This window comes from Castanea sativa, chromosome 4 (genome assembly GCF_040712315.1).
Source record: "Castanea sativa cultivar Marrone di Chiusa Pesio chromosome 4, ASM4071231v1".
NCBI classification, from domain to species: Eukaryota; Viridiplantae; Streptophyta; class Magnoliopsida; order Fagales; family Fagaceae; genus Castanea; species Castanea sativa.
The window spans coordinates 42313564-42326583 of NC_134016.1; the positions used below are offsets into that span (position 1 = coordinate 42313564).

At 34.2% G+C, this 13020-nt stretch overlaps 1 protein-coding gene across 1 annotated transcript in view; it reads right to left on the bottom strand.

The window, feature by feature from the left end:
• LOC142631774 (serine/threonine-protein kinase ATM) overlaps positions 1–12631 on the bottom strand; it is a 60571-nt gene extending 47940 nt beyond the window's left edge. Inside the window, exons 1-16 of the mRNA XM_075806087.1 lie at positions 12357–12631; positions 11400–11508; positions 11158–11301; positions 10364–10525; positions 10061–10256; positions 9746–9902; positions 9153–9292; positions 8948–9035; positions 8173–8276; positions 3741–3839; positions 2955–3011; positions 2623–2707; positions 1931–2005; positions 1455–1496; positions 1222–1292; positions 342–390 (exon numbers count right to left, since the gene is read on the bottom strand). Of these exons, the coding sequence (XP_075662202.1) occupies positions 342–390; positions 1222–1292; positions 1455–1496; positions 1931–2005; positions 2623–2707; positions 2955–3011; positions 3741–3839; positions 8173–8276; positions 8948–9035; positions 9153–9292; positions 9746–9902; positions 10061–10256; positions 10364–10525; positions 11158–11301; positions 11400–11508; positions 12357–12425 (1647 nt within the window). The 5' untranslated portion in view covers positions 12426–12631. The remainder of the gene's footprint in view (positions 1–341; positions 391–1221; positions 1293–1454; positions 1497–1930; positions 2006–2622; positions 2708–2954; positions 3012–3740; positions 3840–8172; positions 8277–8947; positions 9036–9152; positions 9293–9745; positions 9903–10060; positions 10257–10363; positions 10526–11157; positions 11302–11399; positions 11509–12356) is intronic.
• Between the last annotated feature and the right edge of the window lie 389 nt (positions 12632–13020).

Below are 13020 nucleotides of genomic sequence, written 5' to 3' on the forward strand. Positions count from 1 at the left end.
TTTAGCTATATTTTTGGAAACACATAGTTTCATTAAAAGACATTTCAACCTGTCCCAATTCGCTCGATTATGGGATGAAAGGATAGGAAACCATAATGGGTGGGTTTCTCCTTCCAAATTCCTCCCTTTCCTTCCTCAAAAATCTACAAGAGGCAAACACTATACTCTATATTCCTCCCTGTTCCTCTTCTTTCTGCCCAAAACCCCCCCTCCCAAAGAAAATGCTAATGATATTCATCTAATGTATAAAGACAAAATCACCCATCTCAACAAACTTAAGTCAAATATAAGCCAGATAATGGACAAGAAAAATCCAAGAGACGCCAGCTTATGTCACTTACTTGACAACCTTTCCTTGAAAAGTAACATGAAATGAAGTACAAAACAGACCTAAAAAAAATTATAAACATAATTAGATAAATCCACATAATAAATAGAATAGATAGAAACAATATACACTAACATCTACAATCATGCATTTATGTTTTCTCATTAATATCTACATGGGAAATTTGCCAAATCAATGAAGAATAACACTTGCCAGTAACTAGTGTGTGAAGGAAAAAGTTTTGAACTATTAGATATTCTATGACAGTTCGGTTTTAACAAAGATGGACAAACAGATGCAATTTGGGAAACTTATCAATCCAAAAGTCAATCACCAAGTCACCAACTAGTTCTGTCATCTGCCCTCCCCAGGATGGCTCAGAAGTTTCACTCTATTCCCGACGCAAAATTTCCTCAAGAGATAAGAGTTTGAGAAATAACAAAAGGCTACAACTGACAAAATATGTCACAATGTTAACAAAGGTCCAATACAATAATTCTAGAATGAAACCACGAAAATTAAAAGGTTGATTAGTTAACTGTTGATATAAGCTGTAAACACATCCCAGGTGGAAATTTCAACCCTCCACCTTTAAAATGAGTGCATCATGCTAACAAATTCTATCTTGCACAAGAATAAAACATAATATGGTGACTGCCACTTAATGGAAAACCAACAATTTATGAGTGCTTACATGCACATTTGTACCTAGCAAAAATGTCTTTACTGCACATATCACATAAATCAAACAGCCAACTAAAATTGACAAAACATACAAACGTCCTGAGCAATGCAAATGTTTTCTCCTTAGTTCCTCTATTTAAAAGACTATAATGAAGCAAGCATGGAGAATCAGTTTCCACTGACATGTAATCAAAGTAAAATGCACTTACGCAGATGGCATTCTCTTAAATAACCTAAGATCCCATATGTCTTGAGGTATGATATATGTGTTTATTAAATCCTGGAAAGAAGAATAGGTGACATAAAAACAATTTCAGAACAAAAGTATGTACCTTGGTGTAAATGGACTATTATAGAAGGCATCGCCTAATTGTTTAGAAAAAAAAATAAAGCAAATAAAGTGTGAGAACATAGTCTAAGGGATACACATTCTGGCACTCACATATGAAATTATGTTTCCAAGAAGCACCAAAGCAGCATCAACCTGCATGGAAATTAAAATGAACATTAAAGTGGCACTCAAACAAACAATCAGAAAAAACTTGCAGGCTATGTTAGTAAATTTCCCAACAATTAGATCTCTTAGGCTATTTATTTCTTACTGTCAACAAACCAGAGAAGGTTGTCTATCATCATAACTATAATTCAGTAAGGCATAACTTATTTATAAAAATAAAAGGACACAGAAAAAAACAAACAAATAAAAAAAGAGTTAAGTTGAGTGAAAATTTAAGTTGCTCAAAAACAAAAAATAAGTTGAAATATACAAGAACTCGAACCCTCAATAGCTTATACTGTGACTACCAAAGAAGATTGACACTATCAAAGATAATTGACACTACCAAAGATGATTGTACAAACTGAACTTACAACAGCTATATTGACAATACGAAAGAAGATTCCGTAAACAAAACTTACAACTGCAGTTACTGAGCTGAACATTGGTAATCCATGCATGAGACAACTCCATATTACTTGCCAACTACAGTCAAACTGCAAAATTTTCTCCCAAAAAAAAATCAGTTTTTAGTTCAATATGATGATAACAATATTAATTAGAGCAATATAGAAGACATATATGTTCATTAATAGCAATTATAATTTTGTGATACCTAAAAACATTTCTTGCAAAAAGAGAGGAACTCAACTACACAAAAGTGCACAAGAGGATCCCTTCAAGAAATTTATAGAACTCTACAATGCCCAGAGAACGTAAAAAGATAGACCTAGCCCAAAGGAAAAATCAGGTAACTATTGAATCCATGACCTTACCCACCGTCCCATCTATGCGGGCTAGAAGTGTCATTCAGTCTAGAGGATAGGGAATTGGATTTCTTCTTCAACTATTCCTAATTGCTGCAATTATTCACCATTTAACTATTCAAAATTGTGACAAACCCCTCAAACAAATGAACCAACAATCCCACCCTAATTTCTTTCCCTGATTCTCCAACAATTTCCCAACACCTCTAAATTAACAGTACTTAAAAACCCTAACCATTTTAATTATTAAAAAAATAACTGAAAGTGATAAAGTCTGCACTTCAGGTGCTGTCTGTTAAAGATACATTCAAGAAAGAGGCTGGAGAAAAAAAATATTAATCAAATACCTCAGTCAAAGTAGAAGATGATACAGATGATATCTCCCCCTTTGAATCCGGAAGCAGCAGTACAGAAGAGAGTTCCTGCAAACTCCTTTTAATGCAAGTAAATATACATATGAGCTCTAAGGGAAGAAGGGGATAAGCCATATCTATGCATGCAAAGCCAAACCAACAATAAACACTGATGCAGACATATGAACGTTACAATGGGGGTGAACTAACACTTTTTAATATTGAAACCTAAAGCACGCAATCCTCACAGTATTACTAGCATGTGCTAAAGAAACATAATTTTAAATAAACAGTAATGTATGGTTACACTTAATCAGGGCATGTACCGTAGAGTCCACAGCAAACCATCATAATCATGCCCCATGTTTGCATCATTCAAAATTCTGCAATATATTCCCACGTGTCAGTCCAATAAAGAACAGAACTAAAACAGCTCAAATTCTTATTCATGATAACAAGTAGGGCTTCGGGTTTGGGAATGCATAAAATGTGGGTTTGTAACTGTTTTACACTAAATCCAGCATGTCAGAACAAAAAAAAAATCCTAACCAATTTATTGTCAAGCATAAATTATGTAAACAAGCCTGCACAGATGCAATTTCACACATAGATGCTCAACAGGTTTTATTAGAACTGTGCATGCATGGGCACGTGCCACTCAACTAATTGATTAATACAGAGATACACAACCTTTCTTACCAAAGGTGAGCACAATTAAATTGGTGTAGATTTTCATCCATTAAAGATCATGAAATTAAGGAGTTTGTGTATGAGTTTGAAAAACAATAATTAAGGACAAATACAAAGAAAACTAAAAGAAGAAAAAAAAAGGCATATAAACTAAAGATTTGATTATTAGTAACCAGAAAATTACACATTTCCAGAGTATTAAATGTGACAATAATTCGGAAGAAGATAAAATGGAAGTGGTAACTATTAGAAACAGAGAAGACCCTAGCAATTCTCTGTTCTTATTTCAACCCTATATGCAGTATTTTTTTCAAAAGCAATAACATTAAACCTGTTAAAAGAGAAACATAAAAGAGACAATAAATCTAATAAAAACTAGAGCAGATCACAATCAACGCTATCTATAATATGCATAGAATCACCTTTCAAAGTTTGAACATATGCCCTTGAACCAGTAGACCAAAAGATCCTTACTAATGCGGTTGTTGTAGTTGTGAGTAAGATAACAGAATGCAGCATTCCTGTAGTACATCCCTTTCACATTAATATCCAGAAGTGTATAAAAAGAGAGGAAAAAAAATGTTAATGAGCACATACATCTGCACATAAACCAATAAATGCATGCAGAACCAAATCAAAAAATGTCCTAAAGAACTTTGTCAATGATACAAGCATATGATCAAATAAGAATAGATCAAAGCAACATATATCATATTTGTCCAACCCAAGTACATCAATGAAACTTAGTTCATGCCAATCATCCACAACCACCCAAATATAAAAATCACAGGATGTCACATTAATTAATAGAAAGTAATTATGAACATCAAAAGATACTTGCAAAATTTACAACATAGGATTTCAATTTTACATGGTTATAGAGAATAAAAGTTCTTAACAACCTAGGTATTTTAATCTGTTAGATTAAATGAGTAAATTCCCCATTTCCTAACAACTTAAGCTTTTGGAACAATCAATAACTTAACATTGTATCAAAGCAAGAGGTCCTACATCCAAATCTTGTCTCCATCTTACCTCCCATTAAAAATAAAAAAATAAAATAAAATCACATGTAGGGCCCCACCTAACAAGGGCAATTTAGGCCCACACATGAAGGGGGAGTGTTAGACTATATGATTAAATGCACCATTTCCTAACAACTTAATTTTTTTGGACAATCAGTAACTTAACATAAACTTATAAGGAGGGATTTCTGTCATAGTTATAGTCATAGAGATTCATTTCATAATGCTTTTGATTAAGTAAAAGCTGAAGGCTGCTTTACATACCTATCAAACAAATGCCAATGCATACATCTTGCTTTATCCACAAAGAAACAAACAACAAAGCTTCTAACACAAAAATTTGTGTCAAATTGAAGGTAAAATTACTTGTTCTTTGGGCTTTCAAATAATTTCTTTACATTTTGTTATTGAAGAACTTGTGGTGGATGACAGAATCTGCTTTTGTTTCTTATTTGTGGTAATCTTTAGATCTTATACACATACATGTCTTCTTTGAAATTTATATATACTTAAGGGCTGGGATGGGGAAAGAAAAAATACTTTAAGAACGTGTTTTGAGATGCCATAGATTAGAATCCTGCTAATTAGGAACTATATAACCAGTTATAAATTTCACCCATTTTCATTTAAATTGGAGCAAACACATTTCCATAAAAAAAAGATAGTTTTAGAGTTAGTTCTTTCAAAACAAGTTTTTTTTTTTTTTTTTTTTGAGAAGTGACAACAAGTTTTTAAATTTAGGCTTTTTCACATACATATTCCAACCAAAAACTAGTTTTAAATTTGGTCTTTTCATATAGGGCATTAATTATTGCAAACTGATTAGTGTACATTGTCCGCATACATCACCTGTTTCATGTGTCAAGTATGGACATGCTTAAAAAATGTGGACAACATGTGTGAAATTATGCACATTGTTTGTGCAAAATGTACACTAAAAAGTGTGTAATAAAAATTTACCATTAACGCTGCGTTTGTTTGGACTGAAAACTCTTTCAGGAAATCATTTTACGCGTTTACGTGTGTTTCGCATCCACGGAAAATTTGGTCAACGGAAAATCATTTACGGTTTGACCGGAAAATACGCCCCTTCCGACGGAAAATCATTTACAATTTTATTTTACCTTCAAACAATTTCCGGAAACCACACCAAAGAGCTCGAGCACACTCCTCACACGATCCAAAACCCATCTCCAAACTATTTCCAGAAAAACCCATCTCCAAACCATTTCCCACGGTCCAAAACCCATCTCTAGAAAAACCCATCTCCAAACCATTTCCAGAAAAACCCATCTCCAAACCATTACCTTCAAACCATTTCCAGGAAAAAAAAAAAGAACCAAACCAAGATCGACTCAACACCGTGCAATCTCACTGTTCGGGTTGTGCCTCTCACCGCCGATCAAGCAAAGATCGATCCAACGCTGCGCGATCAAGCAAAGATCGATCCCTGCCGCGCGATCTCGCCTTTGCTGTCCATCGCGCGATCGAACCTCCGCCGCGTGTCTCACCTTCGCCGTCGATCGCGCGATCAAAGCCTTCGCCTTCGATTGCACGATCTCTCCTCTTTCTCTCTTCCTTCTTCTCTCCCGGATTTGATGATTTTTTTTTTTTGGTTTTGTTTGTTCTGTGTTTCTCTGAGAAAGGATTTTTATATATTGATTGGAAGCTGAGAAAATGTGAGCAATAAGGAGAAAATGTGTTTTTTATAATATTTTCAAGGACACAACCAAACACCTGAAAATATTTTTCAAAGTATTTTTTAAAATGCCACCAAACACCTAAAAATATTTTCTTTTCTCGAAAATATTTTCACCTGAAATTATTTTACACCCGAAAAATATTTTACACCCGGAAAATATTTTACACCCAAACAAACACAGCCTAAAATACTCAGCCATTTATTTAGGCAATTTTGTTTCATACATTTCCAAGTAGTACTAACATCTACATGTTGTAGTAAAGAATTAAAAACTATAGTAACTCTGCAAATCATGGAGGGAGCAATAAACAGAAGACCAGATGATCAAATGCATTGAAAGGGATGTCAGAGGAAGAATGGAGGCTAAGCTCCAGATTCAAGCCTCTAATAGTAGCATTCTTGCCTCCAATTGGGGCTTTTATTGTGTAATAGCTTATCATCATAACCAAAGGGAGTGTCTACCTCACTAGCAGACCTGATGTGTTTTTTGAATTTTAGTAGTGTAAACTCTGTTTTGATTGGGTGCTTCTTCTCCTGTGAGCTGGTGGGTAATTTTTTTTTTTTTGATAAGTAAGAATGATATATACACGAAAAGGTGATGCATAAAAAGCACAAAACACACCAAGAAATACAAAAAAGAACAAAAGAACAAAAAAGCTGAAAGAAACCAAACAGCAAATTAATTACAAAAAAGAAGAGAGCTAAGAAAAGAAGGGAGAGAATCACTAGACTTGAGCCCCCAAGCCCTAGACCAATCGAAAAGAGTTCCACTAAAAGAAGCAAGCATCTGATCTCTAGAATTATCCAAATCCTCGAAGGTTCGCCGATTCCGATCCTTCCAAAATCACCAAAATAAACACAATGGGACTAAATTCCAGATGTTAGATGAATGCTTCCCCAACCAATTCCACCAGCCAAAGAGCAAGTCTGGAATCACTCTAGGTATGATCCATGCAATGCCAAATCACTGGTGGATAATATAGATTGCGTGGTTTTGTGCTCTGTATGATTGTAGTTTGATCTGGATTAGGTTCTTTGAGTTCCCTAAGGGGTCTTTCTACCTTTGTATTTCTCTGTTCTTGTGGTGATAAAATTTTCACTGAATTATCCTCTAAAAAAAAAAGATAACAGCAGGTATATGAGACATGGGCCATGTATATATATATTTGGTTTTGTAACTCTGTTACACTGGATCTAGTATGTCAGAGAACATGAAAATCCAAGCCAATTATTGACAAGCATCAATTGTCTATAAAAAATAAAAAATAAGAAAAGCATGCATGAATGCTTAATTTCATAAACTGATATTCAAAAGGTTTAATCATAATTGTGCTTGGGACATGCCACTCAATTAACTGACATACATAGACATTTTTGTTATGCATAAATGGGGGACAATGATGATTTTATTTGCAAATCCTTCTTTGAACTCTAAAAGCACTTCTCCACTTTATTCAAAAGACTAAAAAACTTATGGAAACTATTTTCTCCAAACATTCCTCATGTGTAGATCTTCTTATAAGACAACAGACAATTCCTCTTCAAAGCCAACCCTTACAGAGCATTGTAATCTCATGATCACGATGTCAACCTTTCTTCTCCAAAACAAAAGGACCAAAACGAAAGTTAAGACACATTACTATTCACCTAAAATAAAAAGAAATTACTTGATGACGGAATTCATCATCTTCTTCAATTTTTTAAAGGTGACACATGCACTTAGTGGGTCTCACTCTTGAACCCATAACCTCACCCTCCATCCCATTATTATGGGAAAAGGAAGTGCCAGTTAAGCTATAGCTCATTGGCTTCATCCATCTTCTCTTATTTTAAGTCAACATGTTTCCAATACCAAATTTTACTAAATACAAATTTGTAGAGTGGGAAGAACATATAGATAGGAAGAAATTTTCCATTTGTATCCAAATATTATTTATTCCATATAGCACATCATGACATCCAATAAAGTACGCATGAATCAATACTATATTAATCACTAATTATCCACAGTAATATGAGTGACATTGGAAGATGAATAGAACTTTGATTAATATCTATCTGCAGACAATAGGTCCAAAGAAATATTAAACAGCACAGAACTTCATACCAATCAGTCTTAAAACTTACCATAGCCATTTTCCTTTCATGAGAGCCTCTTTTAGATGGGCAGAAGCATGCTCCCTCTTAAGGCGCTTTTGAGTTGATGGTGCTTTGGCTGTGCCAATACACGCCTGTGGAGTGAAATCATATTAGCCGGTAACCAGGGCTTCTCTCCCACCACAAAAAAAAATAAAGGAAAACAATAATAATGATAAGAACAACAGTAATAATAATAATAATAATAATAATAATAAGGATTTGGGGTAGCTTATTTTCTTGGCTTATAGATTAAAAAATAAGGTACGTAAAAGTACAGCTACACCCATAAACAGAAGGGGGCAGGGGAGGAAGAAAAAAAGTGAGACTTTAAAAAAATTTACCTTAGTAGATAAGCTGGGGAGTAACTAGACTGAAACAAGCATTACTCTTAACTTTTCTCAGGTTGTCTAATTCTCCAAAGTATCCAAACAAAAGATAATAAGGAGTTGAGATATACGTACATACATACATACATATATATATATATAATGACATGATTGGTAAATTGTTTGAAATATGAAATCAAACAAATAAAGTAAGCAAAAATTATACATGGCCAACGGGCACTTTTTTACAACACTGTACCACCTAAAACCACACTAAATTAGCCAACACAAAGGGGTTGGCAACAGTCCTTGAAGTTACTTTATGTAACCTTCAGATTGACAAGAAGATCTATGATAAAGACAAATCCGATTGGATCACACAGCATCATTTGCTAACTGAATACAAGTACGAGATACAGAAGGAGTCAAATAACTACCCGATAAAATACAACAGCTGCAAGTTCCGCCAAACCACATTGTGAACTATTTAAAGTCCCAAATTTATCATCTTTAGTGGCATCATTCCTGAACAACAAAGAATATATAAATAATCATTAATCAGATCAATACCAAAAAAATCCACCAATAAATACACACCAAAGAAAAGAAAAAAAGAGGGAACGGAAAGTTAAGAACACTCACCAAGGCACACCAGTGCTGGATATATTGCTTTGATCTAGATCCTTACAAATTACATCCAAAAGTTGATCTACCAAAGAACCCGCATCAGCACCACCTCTAGTTAAATTTAGTTGTAACCTGGCATATAGAATAAGTGCATCCTACAAAACGAAGTATGGACATTACACACACACACGCGCAATGTGTATATATATATATATATATATATATAAACAATTTGAAACAGTCGAATGCATAGACCATATTTTTGGTCCATGAAATAGAGAGTAGTTTCCAATTTGCTCCATAAATTTTAAAAAATTCCAATTTCATTCTTGAAATTTTTAACTTTGAGTGATGCAAGCCTTCCATCCATTCGATAAACAATAGCTTGTCAGTAATTTTTATAACGGCATCATCATCAATGTGAATGGAAGTTACATTGCCCAAATTTGTCAAGGTCAAAATTAGAACTTTTTTAAAATCTAGAGACTAAAATAGAATCCATCCTAAATTTCAATGACCAAAATTCTACTTTAGCCATAAAAATAGACAATCAATACAAAATATTTTTTTGATAAGTAAAATCATTACAAAATATAAGATAAAGAAACCTTAAGTGCTCGATCATGGGTTGTCAACCAACAACGGAACACAAATTGCTGCACAGAATTATGGATTTCCAGGGATTGACTGCCCAGATTTGGCCCATCCTTTAACAAGAATGTATTAACACACTCAATAAGCTTGCGTGAAATCTTTCCTTCATCCCTGAAACAGTAAAAACAATGAAAAAAGCATGTACACAACCACTATCAGCAAAAAAAATCACAAAAAAGCACATCATTTCAATTTGGATAGTGGGGGGCAGCAAGATGATTTTTATTTTTTTTCCCTTTCACCAGGAGCAGGGTGAATTCATGACTTACCTTATGTAAGAGAAAATCCCAACAAACCCCTTAATAATATCATCCCTAAAAGTATTAGGGAAATCTCCAGGAGGACTTTCCAAAAGTGATTGGAGAGTAAGGATGCATCGAAAGACCTCCTCTTTGGGATTATATTGACCATCAATCTTCTCACCCAAACTTGTTTCCACTTTCTCCATGTAAAGAAGCACCAAGTCTTGCCAAAACAGAATAAGAAAAAGAGAGAAGATTGTTAATGACTGTATTATTTAACAATTAGAAGGAGACATGTCTGCCTCATGATAATTTAAATGAAAAACTCACTGCAATATATGCGCTTTCTCATGTGGAAACGATAATCTCTAACAGCCAAAAGATGCCGGAGAATAACCCCATATTCAGACTGAAAGCTTGGAACATTGCTTAAGACATCCCATATGTGATTAGAAAGCGATTTAACCGCAGATAACAAAGGCAGCATTTTGCCTGAAATGAGGATAGAACCCAAACAAAATCTCCTAGTGTCAATTCCAAGAAAAATAATATCTATTAATGCATACAAATAACTTCATAAATAACAATCATGTCAGGATGGTACAATATAGAATTCTTTCTTTAAACAATCCCTCCATTTTTTGCTGAGAAAACTGGCAAAGGAATGGGAAGATATTATGACAATTAATAACTGGATTTTGATTTACATACAAGAAAACCAGCATAAACTAAGTTACATTCAAATAAGAAGTCCTACACTCTGCTCTCTAAGCAAGAAAACAGAGCTTCAGTTAACCAAAAACTGACAGCCATCTATTAGACTTCATCATCGGCTTAATTAAAATGCTACATACTAATAACAAGTTTTCAATTTAACCATGTTTCCACCAAAGTAGAAGATTTGCATTGTAGAAAATAACTCCAATGAGAAGATGAGTGGTTTCCAAATAAAAACTTATGGCATATAAATAAATAAGTTAATTTAATACCCACTAGAAACTAAGTTTCAGCATGCAACTGTAAAACATGAGGCAGACATATGTTTTCTAAAAATTATCAGACACATACATTCAATATCAATATCAATATCAACCCTATAAACAACTATGTCATTCAAAAACTACCAGAAAATTTAGCATCTTCAGCCCGTTGAACAACAATTCGAAGAGTTTTTGCATATATCAATTTCGGCACTTTTCTCTTGCTCGAGGATATTTCCAATGATGTACATTGAATCAGCAGAGTAACAAGAAAAGGCCATGTCTCAGCTGCAGAATCAAAACAAGACCATTTAATTTTGCTTTCAACAATTCTTTACACAATGCCCATAAAAATACATGTAATTCTGATTAAAATTCGATCTTACAATGAGGGATATCATCAGGTCTTAGATTTGCAGTGTTCTGACCAAGAAATTTACAAAAGGCAATCAATCTTTCTCCTTCTAACCATGTATTCAACAACTTTATCCCTTCCTACACACATACAACAAACTCAGAATATGAATTAAACAAAAAAGAAACATAGAGTTACATGCATTTGGTAATCTGAAGTAAATAATGAGACACCACAGATTATGATTATTGAGCCATGAAATCAATCATTCACAAAGCCAAGCAATCTGGTTCACTTGAATGGAGCATTATGCTCATTCTTCCAAATAAAACAATGGAGTAAATCAAATCCACATAAAGTTTTACCCTAAGCAGATTGTATCAAATAACCTACACGAAAAATCACTTTGATAACCAAGCAAGACATAGAAACTAAATCAAAATTTGTATCACATTGAGTTCATATTTTTTTGGCACATTTTTGGTTTCAAAAAGTGCTATCCACAATAATTTCATAGCAAATCCTAAGTGATAAGCTGTCACTAGTTCTAATTTGAACCCGCCATTAAAATCACTTTTTTGCACATGCAGTATCAACCAGTAACATTTCTCTTTTTCTCTTTTGGTTTCTGGATGAAATCAAGAAGAAACATGTGTATACTAAATCTCTGTTTGGTTAACAAGAAAATACAGGGAAAATCAAACAATAGGGTTTTCGTATAACTGAACTATTCACTCTAATCATTTCAGTATTATAACTAATAGCAAAATTAAATGTACAAATTCAACGAAATTCAAATTTCGGTATTACACACTAATCAAATAAACGCATATCGTTTAAACTTAGTCTCAAGTTCAGTCAACAATTTTCATTATCGTGTTATTTTTTTTTTTGTTTAAACGAAATACTCATTTTTCTTTCCTTTTCCGTCGGAATGGAGGGAAGAGAAAAAGAGAAATGGAGGAAGGAAAGGAAAAAGGAGAGTTACTTCGCGAGCTTTGGCTTTATCGGAGGAGAGCTTGGAGGCGATCTCCTGTACATCTCTCGAAGTAACCATCGCCCGATTTTTCTCCGAGAGCGATGGAAAATGGAGTGGCAGTTAAGAGTGAAGGGGGAGAGATGCCCTAGAGTGTGTTCATCTTCTTCTTCTTCTTCGTCGAGCTGTGTTTGGGGAGCGAGAAATGGCGGGAAAATGAAAGGGGAAAGGTTTTGGGGTTTTAGAGGAAGTGAGAGAGTGAGAGTGTGAATGAATGAATGTGAAAGGTTTTTTTTTTTTGGAGGGGACAGGAAGAGGACGATTTTTGCGGAGATTTTGTTAATGCGCCAAATCGTGTTTTGTGGGAAAGATGATCGGGAGAATTATGGCAATGCCCCTAAAGATTATGGTAATTCTAAGACCTCCCCTATTGCGATTGGTGGGTTTCTTTGGGATATTATGGGTCCGTTTGGATAGAACTTATTGCTGAAAACTGAAAACTGAAAACTGAAAACACTGTAGCAAAATAATTTTAAAATGTGTAAATAGTACCGCGGGACCCATTTTTAATGAAAAAGTGGTTGAAAAGTGAAATTTGTGGGTCCATGAACAGTGCACGGATGCACTGTTCACAGAAGACTGGTCAACATATGCGGCTTGGAAAAAAAAAAAAAAC